The sequence below is a fragment of the Callorhinus ursinus genome, unplaced genomic scaffold (genome assembly GCF_003265705.2).
Source record: "Callorhinus ursinus isolate GAN/ISIS: 27379988/994484 unplaced genomic scaffold, GSC_fseal_2.0 scaffold14, whole genome shotgun sequence".
Lineage (NCBI taxonomy): Eukaryota > Metazoa > Chordata > Mammalia > Carnivora > Otariidae > Callorhinus > Callorhinus ursinus.
This window is the reverse complement of record NW_027397076.1, coordinates 40,816,545-40,844,430: the sequence shown is the minus strand read 5'-3', so window position 1 is coordinate 40,844,430 and position 27,886 is coordinate 40,816,545. Positions and strand designations below refer to the sequence as shown.

Genomic DNA, 27,886 nt, shown 5'->3' with positions numbered 1-27,886 from the left:
TAATCATATTATTGATAATCAATATTAATAACATTTATTAAATGCTTTCCATATGGCAGAAAGGCACTTGTCTGAATTCTTCAACTGCATTCAATCAGCACGTAAGAATGCTTGTACATACATTGTATGTGTTACTTCTTCATGCTCCTGATTACCAGTCTCCCCCCACTGAAATGCAAGCTCCAGGGGGGTTTATTTCCATTATTAACTAAGTATCTAGTTCCCACAATACTGCTTGGCACATAGTGGGCAGAATTAACTCATTTAATCCTCACGGTGACTCTGTGACACAGGGACTGTTAAAGTTCCCACTTTATAGATGAGGGAAGCAACATACCGGATAGCTAAATAGCTTGCTCAAGGTCACACAGTCAATGAGGGAGCTGGAATTCAAATCCAGGCCGCCTGGCTTGAAACTCTGCACTTTTAACCAATACTGAGCACTCCTGACTCTCTGTTTTAATACAGACAATAGCTAACATGTACCCAGTGCTTACTATGTAGCCGCCACAGAAGATAAATGCCTAATGGGCATGCTCTCATTTAATACCCACCTGGAGGATTTTTTTAAAAAATTAAAAATTGTCAGACTTCCCTTAGGCTTACTGAATCAGCATCCTTGAAGGTGGGGCTGGAAGTCTTTACTCTGAAAGCACTCTGGGTGATTCTTATGTAACCACTCTGGGAACCAATGGTGGGGCCCCAATCCCCTTTTTAATGATAGGGAAAATTAATTGAAGCCCGAAGTAATTGCCTTTCTCAAGTTCCCACTGATAGCCAGGGGCAGAGCTGAAACTAGAACCCAGGTTCCCTTCCTTTTTTCCCTTCCAAGATTCTGCTTGGTGTGTACTCAGTAGCATTGGCTGTTTCTAGCATGGAATAATCTTTCTGCCCTACTATCGCTGTCCGCTAACAGTCTGCTGAGCCACCACCTGCCGTAGGGCATTATGAAGACTATTTCATTTTCTCCTTGGTTGAAATTTTTTTAACATTACTGAGAGACAAGAGCCTAAGTACAGAATCCTGAAGCAATGAAGAAACAAAGGTTTCTGGAGTGCAGATGTAGGACAGTGCCCTTGGTTGCCTCAAGGAGATGGTAACAGCAAGTGCACTGGGCTGGGAGCCTGGAGACCCGGAGGTAAACTCCAAACTCATCCCAAACTGTGATATGGCCCAAAATTCACATCCCTCTCAGAGCCTCAGTTTCCTGCTTTGGAAACAAGTAGAGTTAAAAGGATCTTATTGATGGATCTCGGAGATGTCGTCCACACCTCTGAAATTCAGTGACCACTCCATAACATCCAGCCAGAGACTGAGCTGGCTGGCTCAGATCCCTGCACTCCTGAGGCCCTGCTCCATTCCATTCCCCACCCCCAACCAGCCCCCATCGGCTTAGCTGCCTGTGGCTTAGCTGCCAACAGGTGGACAAGATACCTCAAACCGCAAGCGCAGAGAAGCTTTTCAGTTGCCATCTCTATCAGCCCTGGGGAGCCTCGGCCACCTGAGAACCGGTGCCAGTGGGGTTGCCCCAGATCTGAGCCTCCCGGGAAGCTGTGACCCCAGGCTCCTGGGAGCTTCCCAACTGTCCAGTGCTGGCCTTCACGCCCTCAGAGGCCCCGATTTACTGACTCCAGCACTTTGTCCAGCACTGAATGTTAAGGCTGAGCACGTCTCAAAGCTGAACTCCTTTCTTATTCTGAACTAGCAGCTCACAGGTTAGTGGCTGCCTGAGCACCACCTCTCCCTTAGTATTCCCTACTGCTCTCCAGCGGAGGAGCGGACTCTCTTATCTCTGTTTGAAATACCATCCCCTGCCACGATGCCCACTAACACTGCCATCTACCACCATCGGTAGGCCACCTGCCGCTGCCGCTGCCGCCACCACCGCCACCAGCACGCCACCCACTGCCTGCCTCTTGGTCGGGGGAGCCAGCGAAACTGCCTGGGATGGGTTTCAGCTTCCCAGCCTCAGCCCTCTCAGACCCCGGGGTTCCCTTTGACTCATCCCTCTGGTACCTTCCCAAGGAGTAGTGGTTTTCCAGAAGCCCTCACAGAGGTTTCCAGGGCATCAGAGACCTAAAGCAGCAACTGGCCCCACTACCTCCTAAGGGAGGAGGAGAGTCTCTTCTTAGGTCACGACGGGGTATCATTTTGGTTCAAGTCAGCTTCATACCTCAGACTGGGGGCCCTGATGTTTGACTCCGCATTCGTGTGTCTTAATAACCCAAGCTATAGGAGGATTATTAAAAAAAAAAAAAAAAAAAAAAACTAAACGAGAAGATGTGGAATAAAAAATTAGATATAAATCTAAGAGAACATTTTCAGAGTGTGGCTAAGGGAGACCCATAGCTAAAGTGCAGGTGCAGCTATCTGAGGGGAGGGTGATTCAGGACTCAGGACGGGGTAGTCCATGCACTTGGGACTCACGGGCCAGAGTTTGAATCTAGCTGCACAGTGTACAGTAGTACTATGGGCAAGGTACAGGATCTCTCTAAGGCGTGGTTTGCTCATCTTTGTGATAATTAATGAGTAATGGCCTCCTTCATGGAACTATTGACCTGAACCGGTATGCCATTTAAAAATCTCTACAACAAAACTATGAGAATTTAAAAGTCATCTCAAAAGAACAGAACATGTTTTGCTAAAACATCAGTATAGTCATACCCTACCCCGGTTAATATCGTCTTTCTTCCTTAGCATGAAATGAGTATCGCTTTCTGTGATGAACTTTCTAAGGACAAATATATTCAGTATGCTATTTACTTGCAGGCTTTTTCATTATTCAAACATGCTCTCAAAGATGAAAGTGGATCACAGTGAGACAGCTAGTTCTTTGCTAACTGACAATTTAAGCTGAACTTACTGCATCTCTTCTAAAACTAACAGTGACAAAATTAAAGTAACAAAAGAGATCACTGGTGTTTGGGCCTTAAAGATAATGACATCCAAGTTGTAACTTCATCAGCTCAATGGGGGAAAATGTATCAAAAACAAAGACACCATCACTAACTGCACTGAACATGAATTCCCTTCTCAATGCCCAGTGCTGGCTGAAACTGCCAAACATTCATCAAAGTCAATTCCCTTGGTCCTGGGAAAACAACTTAGACTACATGTCCCATTAGCCTTGTTTTCTCGGGATGGCCAAACACCTGAATTGTAGCAGCCAGTGGATAGCATGCAGATATGATAGGTGCCTCTTCTGAGCCAGGGGCATAAAACCTCCCTTGGCTGCTCCCCCCTCTCCACACTCCTGTCCCTTTCCAGCTGACTGGAGATGCGCCCCCAGAGACTAAGTGTTAAAGACGAGAGCCTCCTTCATCCTGGATCCCTGGATGCCTGCAAGAGACAAAGTCACTGCTTCTCCAGACTAGTCAATTTGAGGGTCTACTGTTTCCACACTTAGCCTACCTGATACACCATTGTACAGCAGGAAACATCTGTACCTTTCCTTATACAAACCATGAAATCATTATCTCTCATAAAAAGGAAAATTGAGGGGTGCCTGGGTGGCTCAGTCGGTTAAGCATCCGACTCTCGATTTTGGCTCAGGTCATGATCTCAGAGTCGTGAGATCGAACCCTGTGTCAGGCTCTGCTCTGGGTGTGGAGCCCGCTTAAGATTTTCTCCCTCCCTCTCCCTCTGCCCCTTTCTCTCTTACTAAGAAAAAAAAAAAGGAAACATCACAATATGTCAAAGATCCCCCTAAAGTCATTGAAACATAATGCTTAATGGGCACCCTGAAAAAAATCAAATTACTTAGTACAACATTCTTACTAGGTGGTTATACAATTGACGCACAAATACTTTCCTGAAGAGCGAACCCAGTCATCTCCACGGCAGCTCTGCACATCTGTGTACAGCTCGTACTGAGTTTGTACCAAGTACTATGACAATAAAGCAGTCAACCATTACTGAGCAGTTACTGTGGACCTGGCTGCGTGCTGAGTGCTTTCTTTGAATCTGCTCATCTAATCCTCCCTGGAAAGGGGGTGCTACCATCATTTCCATTTACAGGCAGCACAACCGAGGCCCCAGAAGCATGAGATTGGCCCAAGGTCACATACAACTAAAAGTGGCAGAGCCAAGATTCAACTCCGCCAGTCTTGAGCCCCTGTTCCTAACCACAGCCCTGTCCTCCTGTGGTTGTCATCTCTGTCCCCAGCTCATGGAGAACAACCCTTACCACTCTCCCCCATATCTCACAAATACCCAAAGATCTCTTGCACCAACATAAATTATCTTTCCATGCAACTAAAAAACTCTGGTTCGTCTCAGTTTTTCTCCTCCCTTCAAACGTGGCTCTGAACCCCTTCACCACTCTGGCCTCTCTTTGGAATGTTCCTGTTCGTTCATGCACATATCGAATTGTGTCACCTAGAGAGACATTTCAGGTATAAAATATAGTTCTTCCCCCCAAAGAGCTGGTGTGAGGATTAATCAGGTTATTCGTGTAAAGCACTAGAAACCAGAAAGAGTGCTTGAGACAAAATAAGCCAACAAAAACCATTAGGCATTGTTTGCCTTATACCTCCAATGCTTCTTCCTAGGATTACAGGAGGTTCTGGTGTCTACATCACACAGCTGACCAGATTGAATTTACTGTTCACTTAAATACATTTTTTAAAAATGTGAGCCACTGATAAGCTTTGTCTCTTGCATTCTGCTAGTTTTTTTCCTCTTTCAACAGGTATTATACTTTACCTTCACTATTATTAAACTTTACCTGGTTAGGTTTAGCCCACTTTCTCAGGTACTAAAGGTCTTTTTGTATCTCGTTAGCTCATCTTACCTGATTTCACATGATCAGCAAATTAGATGATTGAACCCTAAAAATCTTGGTGATGGCCTAAGTGGTCCAAAGATACAGCCCTGGGATTCTACACTTGGAAGTTCCCTCGTGACACTGACCCAGCGTTTCACCCTCAGCCGCCAGGGATAAAGTTACTACCTTGACCACAACCATTTCATGCCAGTGTTCCTAAGTGCAAATATTCCATTTCTACAAATACCACGAGACTTCCCAGCGCAGCCCCTCCTTGGGCTGGGAGTAAAGTTGTTCAAAGCATGACTTGGGGGGGGTGATGGAACCACAGCCAAAAGGACGCTCTTCCGGGGGCCCAACCATAAGAGACCAAAAATCCACACAGGGGCATGCCTGACCCATTTCGGAGACGGGAATCCTAGCCTGGTGCAGAACTACCTGACAGCGGGGGTCTGAGATAAGGAACTGGGTCATGCAAGAAATCCTTCCTCTGACTTGCACTTTTCAAGGAAAAGGACCTATGTTCCAGAGTATCAGGCTGGCCAAAGGAATTGGCAGCCAGCTGATAGAGGAGCAGCGTCAGGGAGCAAAAGGGGCAACATCACCATAGAAGATGTCCTGCATGTGGTGTTCGGCTGTAGCAGGGGATGGCACGAGGCCTGATGGCCTTCGGAGTTGGGCACTTTAGCCTCAGGCCAGGAAGAGCTAGAATTTTTAAACCCTGAGGACACAGTGGCTCCTTCCAGGCTCTCTCAGATGCCCAGGGGTAGACTTCAGAGCAGGGATTCTTAAGTATTGCAGAATCACCTGGAGGGCTCCCTAAAACACAGTTTGCTGGGCCCTACCCACCGGGGTTCTGATTTAGTAGGTCTGGCATAGAACCCTAGAATTTACTTTTCTAACAAGTTTGCTCCTACTGCTGCTGGTTTGGCCACACTTTGAGAACCACTGATTTAGGGCAAGGGGTGTCAGAGACAGGGTCAAAAAAATCCAAGAGGGGGAGGCGGGAGACACGAAGGAAATCCAGAGAGAGAAGGGCCTCTTCGGTGCCCTTTGTGTAGACAGTGAGTGGCTTGATGGGAGAAGTAAAGACTGCTTTGAGTCATCAAAGTCTCTGTGTATTTGTGAACATCTGATAGTAGTATTTTCTTTCTGCTATTCCCCTCTACAGGTTATGGATATAGTAAGGGATTATGTAAATATATACCACAAAGATGGGGGCCGTGCAGAAAAAAGGGAGACACAGCAATTCACCTTTCATAGGAGAGAATGGTGATTTTCATGTCTCTCTGTACTGTTTTTCAGAAACCTGTGAAACAGCGAGAGGCATGGGGAACTTAACTTAGCTAATGGAAAATCAAATATATTTCTGAACTCAGAGGAAGGCTACTATCAAAGTAGCAGCCCACTGGCAGGTATGGATAGATGAATCACTTATTAATAAGTAGTTCAGGAAGGTTCTGTACTGGGCATTTATGTCCATGAACATAAAAGGGAGTGAATAGTTCTTTACATTCCCCTGGGTTGGAGGAAGTTACATCATGTTTCACTGTCTTACCACTGGTCAAGGGGAGAAGGCTGAGAGATGAAAAACCACAGAGGTATATAACTGGTTTTGAATTTAGAAATGTAAGTCCTGTTTAATACCTAACTCCTATCCTCAGGAAAATTCAGACTTGCCAGAAGAATTCACCTCTGAATGGATATGGAAAGCTGTAAATTACATGTGGGGGCGGGTAATTCTGGACATTTGAAAATGAGGTAAAGAGAAAGGAAAGAAACCACCCTGGCTGGACTTACTGGCTTCATTTTAAGGACAATCAGTGGAATGCTTGCTCACTCCTGTAGATAGAGCTACATCATGAACACATGTGACCTTCCTGATCCTTTCCTAGGAGGACCTTGAACATGACAAAATGGGGGTCTGAATTCATGGCAGTTATCTTTTACAAGATAGTCAGCCAGGCAATCCAGAAAATGCTTATTTTCAATAGATGATCATCAAAATGAAAACACAAAATTTACAATGGTCTCATAGAACTTTGGGGCCTTTGGAAACGGGTAGCCTCCCTCATTTTGAGAAAATATTCCTTGTATCGTGAATGAATGAATTGGACCACACAAAGCTTATCTGCCTCATGACTGCAATGCATTTAAAATAGCTTTTAAGTGCAGCCATCTCCTCAATGACACCACATAAACCATTTTAGGTGAAATCAAAGATGCCACTAATCATAAAGTATGTCATCATTTTACATACAAAAAGCAAAGAAAAAATGATAATTAGAATCTCTTGATTTTAGCGATGTTAAAATGTGGTAAACAACAGCAAAAACCCTTGTGGGTCTTAGCAAGGATGGGAAATCCCACGGTAGAGTGCATTCATTAAGAATACGGTGCTCTAACTTCCAGGCTTGGGTGGATGGCAGTCCTGCTCCTTAGAAGCTGTGGAACCCTGGGCAGATCTTCACCTTGCTGTGCTTCAGTATCCTTATCTGATCTTAACAAGGCCTACTTCTCACTAAATTACTGTGATGTTACAGTATTTAACATGTGCCCAGCACTTATTAGATGTCTGACTGCTTCTGTTACTATAAATCGGGCAAGAGAGGAGTCACCAAGTTAACAAATCTTAAATGGTTTTCTTTAATCTGAATGAGTTCACCTAGTCTCAGCTGCCAAACTTTTAGACATGTTTGAAATAAGTGGAAACAGCTTTGCTTCCTTAGTGCCTTAGCTCTCTAGAAATGAAATGAAATAACCTAAAATGGAGTCAAAGCATCTCCTTAAACTGAAGAATCACTCAGAGCCCTAAGGAGCCAATGACTCAGACACAATGGGTGATAGTTTGCATATTGCTTTGCGTGACATTTGCATGCTACCAATTCTTTTTCGCTTGAAGTGAAAACCCGCCCACCATCTGCTTCTTTCCTAGTCCTTCACAATCCCCTAGGTGTTCAGTTGGCTGCCTATGCCTAGGAAAAATAAAGCAACTGTCATGCATCAAGTAGTTATTGCATGTTCCTCTCTGGCTGGTTAGCTTGGATGAAAAGAGAAGGGCAAGTCTGTCCCAGACTCTGCACAGGTCACTTGGCATCACTGTGGACCATCCTACACGGAGCGTAATCATTGACTCAGAAACCACTAAGCCACAAACAACATGAGGCAGCTCTTCCTGAATACAACCCCTGACACATACGAGCCTGATGGTGAATCAGATCATTCATAGCTCACTACTTAGCTCAGCAAATAGTTCCTGACCACCAGCAGCTTCTGAATCAAACCAGAGCGAACTTTCTCTTCTCTTGAGTGTGAAGAATTATGGGGTAGTGAACCTACGACAAAGATCTGCTTTCACTCTCAAAGCTGTCAAGATTTAATGTAAACATACAGCAGCCAATATCTGGCAATAAAGAAGAAAAAACAGCACCTAATTAATCAGGGACCTGTTGCTAGAAACCTCTGTCAGCTCTAATCATCTGTTTAAATTCAGCCCTCAGATTTGTGACTACTTGCCCATAAGTGATAATGGACTTACATTTATGTAAGTCTGATCAGAATTCACTTAGTTGCTGTTTCTTGGGAATAACTGAATATTTTTTTGTAAACTCAAATACCTATATTATTAGTATATAAACTAGGCAGTGATCCTACTTAAGATGATACTGAATATCTGTTGTTCACACAAGAGCTGAAAATAGCACCCTAATGAGTAAGTGTCCTGTAAGTTATCCTTTAGATCATGCACACAAATAACAACTCCTATTGCTCTTAGGTTTCTATATGACATGTGACCCACACATGAACAGCAAACCCAACCAATCTGCCATAAAACCCCAAATTCATATCTGGATACTAGAGCTGGAACACTACACATGTAATTAAACTTATCAGGTTTTTAAAGATACTATTTTATCATAGGATAATTTGTACATGTGTGAACTTTATAGCTATATAATAAGGATAAGGATAAAAGTACCGATTAGACATTTCAAATTATTGCGAACAAACTTGTAAAACATCATACTTTTATCAACATTTAGGAACACGGGACCTGTATTATACTGTTATTTCAAAAACAACTCTAAGAAGGATAAAAATTACCAAAAAAAAATTAACAGTATAGCATCACTTTACTTTCCAAAAGTGTCACTCCTCATGGGATAACCTACAGGATGCCAAAAACTTTAGGTATTATCTAGTCCACCACCACCATTTTTATAGATGAGGAGTTCAAGATCTGGTCTAGAAACTGGCACTTTAAAAACAAAAGTGGGGGAGGGGCGGGAGAAGACGATCCCAGAAGAAGAGTACTTGAAACTGGTAGGTCCCGGACAGGGCCCTAGAGCTTCTGTGAAGTGGGGTCAAGGCCATGGCTGGGTAAGTGCCTACGTTAAAGAGCTTGGAGCCTGGAAGAGGAGAAGGCACGGGGGAGGATAATCCAACATGGAGATGCTCTGGGCCCAGAAGCTGGGTTACGTTCTGAGTCGGAGATCATCTGGTGCGAGGTGCTTCCCTGGGATGACAGGTGGACCTGTCCCCAGGGAGCAAGGCATTCTGTCCCCTCCCTACTCCCGGGTCCCTTCCTACTCACTGGAAGGGCTAGAAAAGCAAAGTCATTACCAACGGCGTGGAGCTAGCCATAAAGACAAAGGACTATGAAAGCAACAGCTCAATCACTGATTCAGTCTTCCTCCAAGCGGAAAGGCATCACCTCCTGATCTGCTCAGAACACAACGGGCCCATAGGCCAGCTCCTCAGTGCCTGTTTTAAAGGCCCCTGAAGATTGGGGATTCCTATTTTTGAGAAGCTCAAACCCTGGGGTGGAGAAGGAAAGGAGAAGGAGCAGCTGTGCGGACTACCCTCCACTTGCCCCTACCCCAGAGATGCCGTCTTGGTCTGTGTGCACGCCCTGCCTGGCTGACCTCTAGGCCCACTACTCTCTGGGCTACTTGTCACCTGGCTCTCAGCTGGGCTCCCAGCTGGGCTCATCCATTGGGATGGCAAGAGATGGGGGGAGGGGGAAATGGGAAGAGAAAGAAGTCCAAGCGTTTCGTGACTCCACTCTCCTGGGCTCTGCTGTAGTAAATCCTCCCTGGGCCCTTGCAGGCCTTAGGTGGTAAATGTCTGCCTGAGCCCTAGTGCTCCTAGCAGGTTTCCTTTCACTCCTTCATTCAGTTGACCCACCTGAGTAGGAGTCTATCTTCTGCCAGGAATCTGACATGACACTAAAGAACAGAAACCATGGGATACACATGGTATCCTATAGACACTTCCATTTACCTAGTACAATGTTATGTTGAAATGGAGATATCTTATAGAGTTTAATGGAAATGCACGTACACAGTAAAAATAAACAGACCTTCAAAACCCATCAACTGTCCAACCCCAAATACTGCTGCCTTGGAAGTTCACTCTCTCTGACTCTGGGCTCTTCAGTGGGAAGACCGGGAAAGGATGCTTAACTAGAGGGAATGAAGACCCCCACAGGCTCTCCAGCTTTGTAAATGGAAGTAAAAGTAAGGTAAATTCCTCTGCTGCCTGAGGGAGTCCCTCTTCAGCCAGGACCTGATGTTGACAGGGAAGCGGGGGGGATGTGGGGCCAGACCTAGAGCAGGGCCAGGGCAAGCAGGGATGCTGGAAGAGGAACGTGACCCAGAGGGAGGGGACCGAGGAATGAGGGCATCCTAAGACCACAGACTGTGCAGGGAAATCACTCGTCCTCTAAGGACATCTTGCAGAGTCCAGTACTCTGATTGCTTTCAAAACAAAGAGTCAGTCTTCAGCAAGAAGCCAACATGTGCTGTGAATAAAGGGGCAGAGAAGTATGTAAAACATATCAGAATACTTTTCACAAAGTCTATAATTGTAAAATTCCCTGCACCTAAACTGAGGACACATCAGTTATTTAAAATAAAAGCCAAATTCATCTTATTCCCGGTAATGCTGGATAGAGTAGGGGTTAACCATAATCTCTTGGCCGAAATTCCTTACAGTTGAGCCCAGAAAAGAGGAGAATACAGCTTCTAAGGGCTTGTGCATAAAAGGAGAAACTCATGGGCTTCTGGGAGGGGACAGAGCGAAGTCACTGAGCAGAAGTGGAACCAGCTGTAGAGCCCTCCCGGGTCCCTTCCAAACACCCCTTCATTCAAACCCCTCTCCTCCCTCCTCTCACTCTCATGGTTTATGCTTCTGCAGTCAAAAAACATTTGGATACTACCAGTTTAGATTGGCCACAGGTAGTAATCACAGGTATATAGATTCATCACAAGTATATATGCAAACGGCTACCATGGGCGAGTAGAAGACAGCCTTTACCTTTTCACACCAGCCTGATGACTCATCTTTTTTTTTTTTAAGATTTTATTTTTTATTTCACAGAGAGAGAGAGACAGCGAGAGAGGGAACACAAGCAGAGGGAGTGGGAGAGGGAGAAGCAGGCCTCCCGCCGAGCAGGGAGCCCGACGCGGGGCTCGATCCCAGGACCCCGGGACCATGACCCAAGCCGAAGGCAGACGCTTAACGACTGAGCCACCCAGGCGCCCCCTGATGATTCATCTTAAATGCATTTTATTCGGATGTAGAAGGATCCTCTCTCAATATCTAATCAATATCTATTGCGAATCATTTAATTCTTTTAAAAAAGACATATTATCGAAGGCATTGGAAATCAGTAAGAGCCAGGCAGAGAATCTGCTTACCTGCTATCCCCAGCATTTGCCACATACAGCTTCCCCAAAAGGCAAACAACAATGAGCGCCGTGCAGCCACCAGATATATTATATGAACTCCTCTCTCGTTCTATTTGTAGGTCCTGGAGAAGGAAACAAAGTCAGTGTTGGATTGTGTAGGAACTCTTATCAAAGACTTTAACCTCACTCCCTTGACACAGCTCTGAGTCTGAATGTGCTTCAAAGACGGGACAAGACAATCTTTAGTACTTTTCTGTCACCTGAAGAGCATTTCTCACTGAGGACACCGACATAAAACTGTCGTCTACTAGACCATCTGTAGACCAGAGACAGGAAACAAGGGGTGGCAAACAGATCTAATCAGAACAAAAACGAGGAAAAGAAAATCAACTGTATTCAAAAAATACAACTTGTGGAAAATTTAGTCTTTGTAGGGACCGCCTGAGCTGCCACATGAAAAATACGATCGACAGGCTGATAAGGCCAAGTACTTGAAACTGAGCAATGTTTTTAACCCCAAAGTCTCCAGTAAATAGTTGCTTTTACAGCTAGATAAGAGAAGTGACTTGAAGGACAGTGTCCTCTATTCAAAGCAGGCAGGAGTCAACCCCCTGTCTTATTAATCAAAGACAGAGCTCCCAAACTCTGGTCCGACTTCATCTTCCCCCAGTCACTGATTCACAACAGGGACACACATTCACAGCAACAGCCAATATTCACTGAACACGTCTTCTACGTTGGGAAGGGCGCGAAGCGCTGTACATAGAGAATCTAGCGGATCCTCACAACCATATTATCAACCTCAACGTTCAGATGCAGAAGGAGGGTAACTTGCCCATGTTCACCTGGTTGGAGTTTGGATTTCAATCTGGTTCTCCTCCTCCACCTAATGAGGCCTCCCCAAGAAAACGAAAAATAGACCAAGACTTCCATTGACAGATAATGCATCATCCAAGACAGAGGTCTTTGTGAAGTTCTTTGTCAGCGAAAGAAGCACGGTTCCATGACCTGAGGAAAATGTGAGCTGAGCTAGGAAAACAAAATGAATGTTGGCTAAAATAATGCCCAACATTCCCATGGTAATCGACGGTTGGGGCAGAGGGAGGGATGAGGAAGTGGTGCTCCAGCTGATTCTCAGGATGTCCCTGGCTGGTTCTTAGAAACCCATAGAGTTCGAACTCTGCTGCTGTGACCAGCCTCCTCACAGGGAAGGGAGGAGATAATCCAGTAAGCCAGCATTTATCAGCAAATGCGTGGCGCCAGAGGCCAGAGGTGGTAATACAAGATCAGATAAATCACCAATGAGAAACTGGAAACAGGAGAAGAGCCAGAGCCAAGGAGACAGATGAAGATCAGCATACTGTTAAAAAGGAGTAAAAAGTACAAAAACAGGATCTGGGAGAAACTAACTTACTGGGGATCAACCCAGGAAGGCCCACAGGCCACTAACTGTGGCCAATCTAAACTGGTAGTAACTGTAAGGGGGACGGGTGGGGAAAGGCTGAGGAACCATGGGTAAAGGGTAAGAATGTGTGTATATGGGGTGCGGTAGTTAAAAAGTGAAGAAAAACTCCAGTAAGAGAGTGAGTGGACAACATCGAAAGTTGCAGAGTCAAGCATGAGGACCACCTTTGAAGACTATACTGGGTTTTAAAAAATGTACTCAAACCCTGTATCAATTAGTTTCTTAAAGGACTATTGTGAGGATTAAACTGGATGCTAAGTGTGAGGGGCTTGGCTGCCCATCTAGATCCTTTCCAGGGCCCAGAAGTTTCATGACTGAGAGCAGAGACTTCTCTTGCTCACTGCTAGACCCTTAACACCTACACCAGGCCAGGTAAAAAAGATAGTTTAATAAATATCTGTCAAAAATGGGCAAATGAAGAAATACATTTAAAGATGCCCAGGTTTCCAAATTATGTCCTCACCACCTGACCTCTGTTCATAATTCACAAAGGAAAAGCTTACAATGCAAATAAATGCTCACTGAGATGATGATTAAGCAGGAACCCATGCCTCAGTTCAGATGCAGCCAATTGACAAGAATGAATGAATGGTTACCAGAACCTGCACAGGGATGGCAGGAGCCCGGAGGGTGAGGAGAAAGAGGGGCACAGATACCAGCCAAAAAGACTGTCACGAGGAAGTGAAAGGGAAAGAAAATATCAAGTTGTCAGAAGTTTGGTCTGTTTAACCTCCAAACAATGCATAGAAACAGAACCAACAACCCAGTTCACAAAGCAGTTTGTGGATGGATATAGTCCCTTTCTTTGGCATTTAAATAATATAAAGCTGATGTTATGATAGACACGTATTTCATCAAGTTAAAATATAAACTGGTATATCAAGTCCACGCTCAATACTACTACTCCACGACTGTTCTCAATATACTGGAAGGAACTGCCAAAGATAACAGAAAGTATCCTTTCATATCCAGAATCAACATTTGTTTGAATACCTAATGTCTGAATGAAAGACAATTTTTTTTTTAAGATTTTATTTATTTTTGACAGAGAGAGAGAGTGTACAAGCAGGGGAAGCAGCAGGCAGAGGGGGAGGGAGAAGCAGGCTTCCTGCTGAGCAGGGAGCCCAATGCGGGGCTCAATCCCAGGACCCTGGGATCATGACCTGAGCCAAAGGCAGACGCTTAACCGTCTGAGCCACCCAGGCGCCCAAGACAATTTTTATTTAAAAAAAATCCCTTGAACATCCAACTGCTTGCATGCTCCTCATGGGCTGGAGTGTGCACAATGCTCGAAAGACTGAAATCATTGGTGTCATCCAAAAGAAAATGCTATGATACACAGAGTCCAAGTAAAAGCACCATCCAGGAGCACCTGGGTGGCTCAGCCATTGGGCGTCTGCCTTTGGCTCGGGTCATGATCCCAGAATCCCGGCATTGAACCCCGCATTGGGCTCCCTGCTTGGCAGAAAGCCTGCTTCTCCCTCTCTCCCACTCCCCCTGCTTGTGTTCCTGCTCTCACTTATTCTCTGTCAAATAAATAAATAAAATCTTTAAAAAAATTAAAAAAAATAAAAGCACTATCCATTGCAAAAATTTCCATTGGGACTCAGACAAGTTTATTCTGCATCACAGGTGCATTATTTATCATGGTTAACATCACAAGAAAATCTGATTATGAGATTATTTAATTCTTAAAAAAATCAAGACAAGAATGTATGTATAACACTATGATTTTCTGCTACGGCAGAGTTCCTATTTGCCTGTAATCTGGGGGGAAACGCTCCAGTTAGCTTGCCCAATTAATCCCTTGCTATTACATGAATAGTGTGATTCAATATTTTTTTCTAATTGATTCCATCATTTCTTTCATCTTTTCTTATAGTTCAACTACATTCCCTCTGTAGTTTCCCCAGCATAAGGAGTGCTAAATTTGGCAGCACTGTCACTTAAACAGTGGACTAATGTCTAGCTACTTTGTATCCAGGAAACTTTGCTAATATGTTCATGCTTTCATCACCCCCCACCATTTGTGTGGTAATACACGTGTGTGTGTGCAGATGCACATGTGTGCACACACGCTTTAATTACATATGTGCTCTCTGGGATTTGAAAGATCCCAGACTTGGTGACTAGGATTTGAAAGATGTGTTTCCATAGACTTCATCCCCCTGAAGGATTCACTGACATTAAAATACACTCTTCTATTTCTTCTAAAACTGGGTGTAACTAGAACATATTCTAAAAATAATTGCTTCCCCTCCCCTCCCTAGAAGCCGAAATAGCACATTTATTTTTTCCTACACCACCTACTCCTCTTTAAAAGATGTTTCACAAAATCTTAGTACTGAAAGGAACATTAAAGGACCATCTGCATGGTTCTTTTACTACCAGATCAAAACACGATAAATGAAGTCAATAAAGATATTTACTGCTGAATTAACTACTCATTTTCTTCAAACCCTCAACTTTTCCAATTAGCTTAAGCTACTCACACTTTACATAAAAATATATATGTATATATATGTATAGTATAGTTATTATAATTTGTAAAACCTCAGGTTTGGGTATGTTTTCAAAAAAAAAATCAATGAAATCATGGGAAAAACTGTTTTGTGCGAAACAAGGACCAATTTGGAATATTTCTCCATTATTGCTGTCAACAAACCCCAAGACATAAATCTAGAATAACTTACCACCAAAACATATGCATGTACTATCATTCCTTTTCAAGTATGATCTAAAAGGACCAACTTACACATTCATAATATTCAATTAACAAGATAATTATTTTATCCGCTCGGTCAAGAGTCCTATAGACCTCTCAAGGCCACCTTCTATTTAGCAGGACTGATTTATCCTGTGTTGTGTCTGTCTAAATACTACATTTAAGCCAGGTTTATCTCTAAATCTTAAGAATGGATACAATTTTTAAAGACTTGGGATTTCATTTTGCTCCTTTTTGTTTCAAGGAAGGCTACAAAGGAAAATAAGAGATGTGTGAAATGAGACTAATTCAGCAGGAAAGAACTGCAAGAGAGAAAATATATTGCTCAGGATGGTTGTAATTTGGTTTGAAAGTCCCAGAGATGACGCAACTCCAGGATCATTCTTTGTTTCCTACCAATTTCTGGTTGCAAAAGGACAGCAATATCAGACAACGGAAGGGAGTGAGTGCTGGGTAGTTTCAATAGGCCTTGGCAGCTCCCCATAAATGGGTTAAAACACGGTTCTGAGCACATTGCTAATAGTGTCAGTCACAAATAATAAGATTCTGCATGGTTTCAGTATCTGGGTCTGATTTTGGTTTATTCTGAGAACAAGCCAATCTGTCAGCCAGGCAACAGGGAGGGAAAAAAAAAAAACAGTACTGCCTCATGTTGCCACCTGCTGGCTGTTGGTAGAATCACATGTTCATTCCTTGGAGGAACTTCCTGTTTTACCAAAAACAAAGACAAAACTAGCTTAATTAAACACAGACAGACATGCAGGTCCATAACTTACCATGAATATGGTAATTTTTGAAAACACTACGATTTATAAACTATAGGTTTTGCATTTATCCTCTTTTTCACCACAGTGTCACCATATGGGTTTTTTTTTTTTAACCAATAAATCCAAGCTGAGTGCTATTTCCAGTCATTAGCTCAGTAACAGGAAGATGAATGGTAGTTTTACAAGTGAAAATACTGCCGTTTTCTTCCTTTGTAACAACCAAACTTCTAAAATATTCTTCACTCTGGTAATGAATCCATACCCACAGTGAAAAGGAAACAGGACAGAATTTTGAAATTCCTCCTGCCTTTGTCCAGAACTCAAATCCTATAGGTGGTAGGTGACAAGGCTCACCTGTGCTGACTGGGCTGTGATTCCTATGAAAGCAAGGGTCTCCTGCAACTAGACCAACAGTGGAAGCGACCTCCCTGAGAGTGAAATGCTGACGATGCAACCCCATTTTGGGGAGGGCCGGCAAGCAAGAAGAAGACTGACATTGGGAGGGAGAAGACAGTTATCGTATTCCCTCCCGTCTATCATCCGGGTCCCAGCAATAGCCTAAAATCACAGGTGACAAAACTCAGCCGACGAAGTAGGCACTGTGACAAAGCGCCGTGGGGAAGCAGAACTGAGGTCAGTTCAAGTTCCTGAGATTCTGGTCCTTTAGGAAATCGTGGTTCGTTTTCCACAGCGGACACAGGAAGAATGGACGATGCAGCCTTCTCAGTATGAAGGAAGATCCAAAACGAGACGCAATAAAGGGGGCCCAAGGGCAAACGTGCCTCCTCTGGAAAGCACAGGAAGGATCAGAGGCCAGGGGTCAGAGGTCGCCTTCAACACAAGCCACACGCTGCGGGCAGGCAACTGGAGGATCAAAGAGGAAAGGAAAAGCAGTGACCTCAAAGCAGCTCACGGTATTTGATGAAACTGCTCTCATCTCCACTGGTTCAAAGCGTTTTCTCCACTTCTGGTAGTCTGTATTTTGTGACAAGTACCTACTTTTTCCTGGAAATCAATGTTGTTTATTCTATTCTAGCGTGGTGTTTCTACATCTTTTTAACCAATCCTTCCTTTCAAATAGGTATCTGCCTTTCACCACCTCACTTCATGTCACTTAGAATATCGAAATGAGATATCATATCTCTATGTGCATATAACATGTGACTCCAGATGCCCCCAGACGTAAAATCTAACCTTTTATTTCTAGACCCCATGGTGTCTAGGAGAATGCTAGCTATAAAACAGAGGCTCAATAAATACTAGTGATTGAGGACATTGCAAAGAGAGAAAAAAGACCTTTGATTCTAGGTTGTTAAGCTGCTGTATATATAGCAAAAACCCAAGTGAAAGGCAACCTTTGCCTTTAAAGATACTGTAAGTGACTTCTGAATCTCAGGAAGGGTAGCTGCAGAGATGTCATCATAAGGCAAATTGGAGGCTTAGGTGCTGGGTTTGGGGAATTTTTAGGATGAAAAGTGCAAGAGAAAGTAAGAAAGCCACAAAGCTGAAATAACGGAATCTTATTTAATACTGAGTTTTTCTACTACAGAGGATCAGAATGGCACAAAACCTGCAACACCTAGAAAGTGGCTGGTTCCTGTGAGGAAAAAATTTAGGAATGCCCAGGAAATTCCAAATGTGCCCCGCTCTGAAAGGCCCAAGGAGAAACCAGCGAGACCATGCCAACAAGGTAAGGAAATCAACTGCAGGTTAGGCATTTCAAAAAAACCGAAGTTTGCCTTCAAACACTGACTCCCAAAAATGTAATATTGCAAGGGGGAGTAAAGAAAGAGTATCTTCTACAAGTTGGTAATGGCCTTCCAGGCCATTAAATTGAAGGTACACTGTGTAATTTCTGTGTTGTGGGTTCTAAAGCTCACCGCAAGTACCTTAATGTTTAAGTCGGGCACATTTCTATGACACTGAGCAGATTTTTCCTGAAGCCCCTCATGAAGCAGAGCCTTATTACAGAGCCTCTCTCTGTAATAAGACATCATCCAAACAGGGACACTTTTGAGAGTAAAAGGGGACAGTATATTAATAATTATTCTGGGCCAAAAGGCACTGACTGGCTCAGTCCCTAGCAGGTCAGAAGGTAGGATACCCTAGCAAGCACCATGCAAACCAATGATGAATATTCTCATTTAATAAGGCCAAGCACATGGTACAATGCCCAGGTAGGCCTCTGGCATGCTGGTGGCTAGAGAGACAATCTGGGAAAAACTTAAGTGTGAAGCAGCAGCTGCAGGCTGGGATGAACTGGAGATGAGATATGGCTTAAAGCCAAAAAATTCATGATGTGGCACACCAGGTCCTTCCAGACCACCTCTCCAATTCACCTTCCATCCATCATTCCTACCCCTGACATCAGCTTGTTGCCTTAGGCCCATCTGGGTTATCTGATGTAGTTGTCCATGCAAATGGCCTCCTGTGTTTTGTCTGCTTCATTTTTAACTCAATTTTTATTTTTATTACCTCATTTTTACCTGAATTAAATATTTAGCATTCTGAACATCGGTGTCGAGAAACACGTATTCCCATCAGAGCTTCTGTAACAGCTGGGGAATGAGATTTTATACGAAGCCTGAGTAGGAGTCAATTTTACTACCTTGATTCCTTTTTTCCTAAATAATCTACCCGCCCCCCAGCATCACTTCCCCAAGGGAGCCCTTCGCTTCATGTCTTTATTGGGCTCCTACTTCACCCTGCACTTCTCCACTCAAGGCCCCTTCCACTTATATTTTACTCTTAATACTGATCTTTGCCTAGTTTGTTCAATGTTCTTTTCCAAATTAGGCCTGGCACAGTTAATTCTGATCAAATATTTGTTGACTGAACGAATTACATGGGAAAGCAAAATGATCTTTTTGCTGGCTAAGTTTCCAAGGTAAAAATTCCAGGTCATGAACTGACTAGTTAAAGCTGGAAAAACTTAAAAGACAAGAATAAGGTCCTTTACTAAATATTTTTTCTGAATGAGCCTCTCATTTCAAGTACAGTAGTTGCTAGTAACCCCAAGCCATTAATGGGCAAAAAGAAAGACCGCTGTAGAGGCCTGCCTCAAGGTGACATTGGCCTCTAGTGGATAGAATTGAGAATACAGCAGGTCCAAGTAAAAGAAGTCCCAGGGCAAAGCAATTACAGAAGGAAATGAGAAACCTGAAGTTTCTTTTGTTTTTCACTTCTATCATGTCAGCTGATTTCTTCTCCCATTAAGAGAATAGCCTACTGTCATATTTTTACCTCAGTTAAATACTTAGCATTCTGAACATTGGTGTTGAGAAACACTTATTCCCATCAGAGCTTCCATGACCGCTGGAGAATGAGATTTTTATATGAAGCCTGAATAGAAGTCAACTTCACTACCTTGATTCCTTTTTCCTAAATAATCTTCTTCAGTTTCCTGGTGATTTTCTCAGGATTGAAGGCTACCAGACACCCCTGAGAGACAGCTGCATTTTAAATCATCTGCTAATCAAAGGGTAAATATCTACGTGACAAGGAAACACGGTGACCCAAGAAGGGATGCATAAAAGTGAGGACAGGGTGCAAATACAAGGTACGAACATATAAACTATTTTGCCTTACAAACAAATCAGATGGTGCGGCGTTGTGCAACACTATTACTTTTTTCTCCTTAGCACACAACCTAATCCTGGAATGTGCGCTTTGTGTACACTCCGTTCTGGTGACATGCTCCTAGCTGTTCCTGCTTCATTTAACAACAGTTTGTCATCACTTTTGAGTGTCCAGGGTTTTGTTGTTGTTTTTAAGATTCTATTTATTTATTTGATAGAGAGAGAAAGAGAGATCACAAGCAGGGGTGGGAGGGGTAGAGGAAGAAGCAGACTCCCTGCTGATCAGGGAGCCCCAATGTGGGGCTCGGTCCCCAGCCGAAGGCAGACATTTCACCGACTGAGCCCCCAGGTGCCCTGAATCTCCAGGTTTTAAGAACAATACAGCACACTCGCTTTACTCACATCGTTATCACATCTTTAAATATCTCTTCTCTATTACATGCATGCAGGCTGTTGCTCAGGAAAGAAACATCTCTCGAACCAAATAATTGCTCAGTAGAAAGTGAGCTCAGAGAGGAAAGGGGGTGGTACAGAGGGTGGTCCCTCAGCAGGCGGAGGGACAGGGGACACGGTGAGAGCAGCTGCAGTCTCTCCCCACAGAACACAGTGCTGTGTGTTCTCAGCACTGAGGCTGGGAGGGAAGGAGGCCGAATTCTTTGATCAGACACATCCAAATTTAAACGTACAAACAAATCCATGTTCCCCAGTAAAGCCGGTGATCTCGGATATTGGCCCCTTCATTCTCCTCTTTTTTTCCCTTTTATTATTATTTTTAAAGATTTTATTTATTTATTTGACAGAGAGACACAGTGAGAGAGGGAACAGGGGGAGTGGGAGAGGGAGAAGCAGGCTTCCTGCCGAGCAGGGAGCCCAATGCGGGGCTCGATCCCAGGACCCTGGGATCATGACCTGAGCCGAAGGCAGACGCTTAACCGACTGAGCCTCCCAGGCGCCCCTTTCCTTTTTTTTTTAAAGCACCAAGAACCACCTGACCATCACGGTAAAATCAGATCTGTATAGGAAAGGTGCTTCCCAGCACCTGACTAAAGCGCTGTTTCCCCCAGACACCTGGAATCCACACACATGTGTAACACTGATGGCAAGTACGCTCACATTTCAATTAAGTGGAATTTACCAGCTGCCACCAATAAGTCTGCAGAAAGAGAAGCAGTAATGCCTACTTTTAAAAAGTCTGTCACCTCGTACACCGTCCCTCGCTTTCATCTTCTTAATTTTTGCCAGCACGCCATGCCAGGAGTTCTTTCTACCACCCTCTATTGAGAATGGAGGCCCTCTAATCCGAGGGAGAAGACCGAGAGGAGCCACACAACCAGAGGCCGGGTCAGAGACGCACCCTTCCAGGGAACCTTCTGAACAGCACGGATTCGGCTCAAGCGGCCGCCTCCACGCCAGGCCCCCAGACGCTTCCGCCATACCTACCATTTCCTTGAACGCACTTTCCAGAGCCCCGATGACCAGGCACTCGTGTGGAATCTTCTTCTCGGTGAAGAAGCGCGTGGGCGGGGTGCTGGGGGAGCCCGGCGCCCCCACGCCTCCGCGGAGCGAGGCGGCGCGGGTCAGAGTCCGGCTGTTGGCGGGGGTGTTCTCAGGCTCCTCGCCCAGGCAGGTGGGCGGCAGGACGGCAGAGTTCTTGAGAATCTCCACGATGTCCTGCAGCTGGTCCGTGACGTGGTGCTGCAGCAGGCGGGAGGCCACCACGGCGGCCCCGGACCCTGCGTGACCGTCAAACAGCGACCAGTAGTGACAGGAAACGCCTTCTGATTCCTGGGGGAGGGAGGCGACAGGGGGGTGAGAACCTCAGCGGTCAGTGCCCCAGGGTCACCCTGACCGAGCGAGGCAGGGCACTCAGCGCAGCCACTGGGTGATCCGTCTCTGTCTGGCCAACAGTGGGGGGGAGGGGGTCAAAACATGGCAAAAAGGCCCAGGGATTTGTCACTACTGGGACCACCGCCCGAGGGATGGAGGAGTCCTTGCCTCTCTGCCTGGGGGAGGAGGCCAAATTACCATGCAAGCTCAGTCGACTACTTTGTGGCAAGATCCACCTTGATTTGATGTATAGATGTTTGAGGTAGAACTCCATGCCAACAGGTCAGTCTTTAGCAGTCCAGCTTTCACCCCTAACTCCTCACTTCCCTCTGCAACCCCAGATCAGGCTTGGCCTGGAGTCTTTGGAGGAAGTCAAGCTCTTTTTGCAGATTCTTCAAGGGATAAATAAGTAGACCCATTTTTCCCCTTGAGAGCCTTTTCACTCTCAGATAACTGACCTATCCTCTTTGGTCTACATCCCGTATTTTTAGAACATGTTTTCCCCTTAGACACCCAGTCTAAGATGCAGCCAGTTCAAACCTCCTCCTCCTTTTTCCTGCCTGCCTCAGTTTCCCAGCTGGTACTCAGCATCTTTGTTTCCTCTTCCTACTCTAAAGCTTCCTACCCTAAAACACGTTCCCATGTTCCCTCATCTACTGTGGATTTCGTCTCGCAGTTATTTCTAGACTATTTCAAATGAAAACCATGTTTGAATTACACATGCCTAAGATTTTAGCTATAGAAAAAAAGAGCTTAAATTAAACGCATTAATTTATTAAATAGGTAAGATGCATAGGTAATTAAACAGGGTGCATATAACATCCACTCCTGACTACTAGGCTTATCTACCCCACAGCAATAAATATTGAATCCTTTTCTAGCTAAAGCCATTAAATAAAGTTCTTTTGGTCTTAGAATGATGCTGGAAGATACTGTACAGTTATGGTGACATATGCCATTACTCCATTTGTGCCCTTTAAATTTCACTTTCATTCAATTCTGTGCCACGTGCTGAGAAAATAGTTGATTTTTAGTCAATAAATACTGAACATTCCCTATGTGACAGGTGCAAAATGGACACGGGATAAAAAATGGCTGGAAGAGAGATCAGATATGGTCTGATCTTAATAATCCAGTGGGAAGACACATACTGATCAAATAATCACACAAACAAATATAAGCTCACAATTCTGGTCATGGCTATAAGGAGAGGTTCTTAGTTCTTGGTGCTACGTGGCTAGCTTGCAGACGGGCACATGGAGGAGGTTTCCTGGGGACACGCAGGGTAGCCTAAGAGCTGTTTGGAAGTTCACAAGATTATGAGGGGAAAGGAGAGACCACCAGGCAGTAGAGACAGCAGGTGCCAAGGCCCTGTGGTTGGAAGGTGCATGATGCATGAGAGGAGACTGAACCATACCATGTGACTGAACAGAGGAGTGAAGCAGGAAAGAAGTGGTGGGGAGAAATGATGCTATAAAGGGACGTGGCAGCCAGACCACTCAGTCCTTCCAGGACACATGAAGGATCTTGGCTTTAGCCTAAGAGTAACAAAAAGCCATTGACTGAGGTGGGGGTGACAAACTTATGTTTTTAAACAATCACTCAGGCTACGCCATGAGGATTAGGAAAGAGTGAAAGTGAGGATGCCAGCTAGGAGGTGAATAACACCCTAAAAAGACATTCAAATTCAGGCAGTAACAAACACTTATGAATGACCAAATGCACTCTAACTCAGGACAGTAGAAAGAACAAGGACTTCAGAATTAGAAGATCTGAGATCTAATGGCATCTTCAATACCAATCAGTGGGAGTGGGAAGCAGAGCAACGTCAGGAAGGCCAAACAGGCATCAGACCCTGGCTGGGTCACTCCAGAGCCAGACATCCTGTTGCTTAACTGGACCATGTTTGCCTAGTAAGTAAATGTCAGGCGATAGCTAGCTCACAAGGAGTTAACCTTTAGCAAGGTTAAATGGTGATTTAGGCCAATGGAGTAGCTAAGTAATATATCTCCCTCATGTGTAACTGCTATCACTACCATTACAATATGATTTTGGATAAGTCATTTTCTGAGCTTCAGTTCTTCACCAATGCGAGAAGCTACCGTAGAAGAGGCCACAAGAAGAATTTGGAATGAGAGCTGATAGGGCAGCCGGTGGAGGAAAATACCAGGAGGCTTCGGTTGTGTGGCTGATTGTGGTACATGCTTACCTGGTATCCACTCTTTTGGGTGGAACTTCCAGGAAAGCTATTGTTTTCCTGATAAAAGGGACAACTCAAGTGGCCTGGCCTTTGCCCTTTACCTTTCCCCTTTCTTCCTGCCTGGGTCACAGAATCAACACCTGGAGGTCGAGTAACCCTCCTGCAAAACTGGCTGAAAGCTGTAGTTCAAGGTAATGGGACGGGAAGTCTGAAGGAGCCCAGGCCCTCAGTGTCTTGCTTGGGATGCAGCATGGGCCCTCAACAGCCTGCCTTCTGGGCTCCCTGTCGCGTGGGCTGCATGACATTTTGATAAGCCACTGTTGCTAGCTTCTTTAACAAGAGCTGGGGACAAGGAGATGAAAGGAGGTGTGTGTTTATCTAGTATTCTGGGACTTGGGGCATGCGTGGCGGGAAGGAGGAGTGTGAGATAAGGAACGCAAGAGCACACAAAAAAAGAATGAAAAGTAGGTAGAAATGGCTAGCAACCAGGAATAAAACTGAACCCCCTGGAAAATGTTCTTAATGGAGAGCATCTGTGGATAGAATTCAGTGAATCTATATTTTCACCAACCTCTGAAACTTAGCATTTCCTCTTATTATGAATGCAAGGCAACAAAGCATAGTGGGATTAGCAGTTCCTATGACTTGGGTCACCAACAGAAATAATGACTGTCATTCTACACAGCCTGAATTATTGTTTATACTCATCATTACTTTGCAATGGTCGGAGTTATTAAACTCACCACTAGCTCTTGTTACTTGCTGCATTAGTCAAGTACATATTCCCATATTACATCCTCACAACTAGGGAAAAGCTGCAAAAGAAAGGGATTTTTTGCTTATTACATCTAATTGCCCAAAGGTCCCAAGGCTGCTGAGTAAAACCTGCACACACAGTCCTTGTGCACCCAATTTAAATGAAAACCCAGCAAACACTGTTAAGGAAGCTGTGGGCAGGGCCAGTGAGGGATGAAATAGGAGCAACTGTGTCCGTGTCTGGGCACAGATTCTGTTACACCTAACATATCATGTTTCAGGAATCATGATTTGAATCAAAGATCAAACCCCGTGAAATAACGAGGCACACTGCAATGCAATGCTACTACATTTTTAAAAAAGCAACTCTGACATTTTTCTGACAAGCAATTCAACCATTTCCTTCAACAAGGCAAAACATTCTGAAGGCACTGCAACAACAACCAGCTGACAAAATATCTGGGCAATTTTTAAGCAGTCAGGAGACAACCTGACTGGGGGACTTCTGAAGCAGGGCCCAAACACCCTGCTTCCGGGAACACCTTTGCACAGCAGGGCTAGAAACTCTGCTACAGCTAACTTTCAAAATGCATTTAATCATTTTCACAACTAAAACTTGTAAGACATAGTTTTTCCACAAAGAAAGTTTGTGTCTTACTAAAGACTAAATAAATCCAGCACTGTTTGATGCAGGGTTCACTCCCAGCCCAATTAAGTCAGTCAGTCTGAAGGTGGGGCCCTACCACTGAGCTTTTTTTAAAGCTCCCCAGGGGATCCTAAGAGCTGCCCAAATTGAGAACCCCTGGTCTAACAGAAAGGGGGCCACTAAGCAGTTCCAGAAACTCTCATCCTAGGCTCAGATCTGCCATCGGTTGTGTGACCCTGGATGAGTCACTTACATCTCCCTGAACTGACCAGAACAGCAGCGTCCAAACTGTTTCTTGTTTCCGAAGTGGTACCTTAGGAAAGAGGAAGTGGGTGTTTAAAGGATAAATAAGTCCCGTTGACTATTATTCCAGCCAGGGCAGCACGGATGTGTCAGTTATAAACATCAGGGGTTTGCAAAAGATTTTGGACAAAAGGATTCAACTGTTCATAACAATTTTTGAAAGCTTTTGAACTAGGTAAAACCAAATTCATCAAGAGACTTCAAAATCTTCAGTGTCCTTCTATGGCAGGGAACTTAAAGTGAGGGATGTATTATTTGGGAAACTACAACCACAAAGGGGGCCCTCCCCACATGCTTTAGATGCCAACTCAGCTCTTAAAGCCTATGAGACCATCAGGTAACAGAAACGTCGAGTTACGGGGCTACAGCACCCTTCCAGTCATTTAATAAACCTTACATAGCAGGCAATATTCTAAATGCTTTATAAATATTAGCTCATTTAACCCTACCACAATCCATCCTGGGAAGAGTCACCCTATGACGTGTGGTTATCATTCCCATTTTATAGAGGAGGAAAAGGAGGAACAGAGAGTCTAACTGTTTAAGGGTACCACCTCTTAAGGGACACAGCTGGGAGCAGGTTCCATGCTCTGAGCCAACAACCCCTTGCCCAGCTGAATACCCTCATGCACACTCTACCCGCCCCTGGAGGGAATGCTTGCTCTAATGTACACGTGCCACTCAGATCTGCTTCTCCTCTCTGCAACCTGAGTTGTAACCAGAGTGATTTTTTCTAAAACACAAAATCTGACCAGGTTTCTTTTATCAGCCTAACCTCCTCCTTCGGCTGGCTCCAGCCTGAGCCAGTTTGCAATCTCTGAGGTAGTGTCTGATTCCCTCTTCACATTCTGTCACTCCAAATCCCACCCACCCAACTATGGCACTTGTAGCTCATCACAAACCACCCTCATCCTTTGCCTGACCTCCCCCACCCCAACTATCTCTTAGTACTTATCTTAAATATCACCTCCTCCCGGAAGCTCCACTGCATCCTCAGCCCACCCCTAATGCAGCATTCATCAAATAGTGCATGTTTGTCTGGTCACCTGCTTGGGCAATGATAAACTGAAAGAATATTGTGGAAAAAGGGAGCAACTTTTATGCAGTGCAGGTGAAAAGGGGATTTTATATGGCCCATGCAGACAGTGGCCTGATTAAGACCAACCTCGAGGGCTAAGTCAGGTTGGAGTGAGATTCTGGGGTCAAGGCAGACCAAGGAGCTTCAATTTGAAGTGCCTCTGCATGGAAGAACAAGGTGACAGCCGGGCTTAAGGAGCGCCAATCCCATGGCATTCTGCGGTACGCTGCAAGAAGGAAGCACTAGAATTTAAGAGGCTCACAGAGAACTGTCCTGAGGCAAAGAGGACCTAGGTCAGGATGGGACTGATGGGCCTAGAGAGGACATTAATGACTTCATGAGACATTTCAAAGAGCAGTATGAGGCTGGAATGGGCTGTATGGTGTTTGAAATGAAACCAAGATCATAACAAAGAATACATATCTACTTTTGAAAGTGGCATTCTCAAACAGGATGTGCCATACGTTTATTTTGAAAAAGATACAAGGACCCCTTCTCCCTCACCCCCTTCTCTATTCAAAACAATGCCATCAAATGCCATCAGGTAGGAATGTATGGTTTGATGTATAAAATCCGATCTGAGAACCTTGAGGAAAGAACAATTCCCAAACGTCACACCAGCATCAAGGGCCTACATCAATGTCAGGGGTGAATCTACAAGAGAGGTCTGAAATATCACAAGTAGTATGAACATGATGCTTTTAAAGCATCTCCAATCTTCAATTTAATTGCAAACACACATCTATTTCATCATTGCATAGATGAGAACTTTCAATGACTCCCTACTGCCTTGGGTCTCCTACATGCTCACATGGCTTATGGGTCTTGCATGGTCTAGTTGCTACTCCTTCCCCAGTGTCCTCTCTTGCTCTTTGTCAGTGGTCCTGATCTAGGCATCCTAGATGTAGGGCCCTGGGAATCTCACAGGTGCTCCAAGTAAACCAAAGGGACAAGACACTGCCTTCTCTGGCTGTGCCTGCCTCCTGCCTTGTTGAGCCTTATGGTCCTTCAGGGCCAGTTTAAAAGACACACACACACACACACACACAAATTCTCTTCTAAGCTATGGAGACTCCCTCCCCCC

General features: G+C 44.5%; 1 protein-coding gene across 2 annotated transcripts in view; it reads right to left on the bottom strand.

The window, feature by feature from the left end:
* The window catches only part of PPM1H (protein phosphatase, Mg2+/Mn2+ dependent 1H), a 238,370-nt gene that overhangs the window by 107,565 nt on the left and 102,919 nt on the right, over nucleotides 1–27,886 (bottom strand). For both annotated transcript variants that reach the window (XM_073900727.1, XM_025883158.2), the window contains exons 3-4: nucleotides 21,433–21,777; nucleotides 11,467–11,579 (exon numbers count right to left, since the gene is read on the bottom strand). In XM_073900727.1, coding sequence (XP_073756828.1) covers nucleotides 11,467–11,579; nucleotides 21,433–21,777 — 458 coding nt within the window. The remainder of the gene's footprint in view (nucleotides 1–11,466; nucleotides 11,580–21,432; nucleotides 21,778–27,886) is intronic.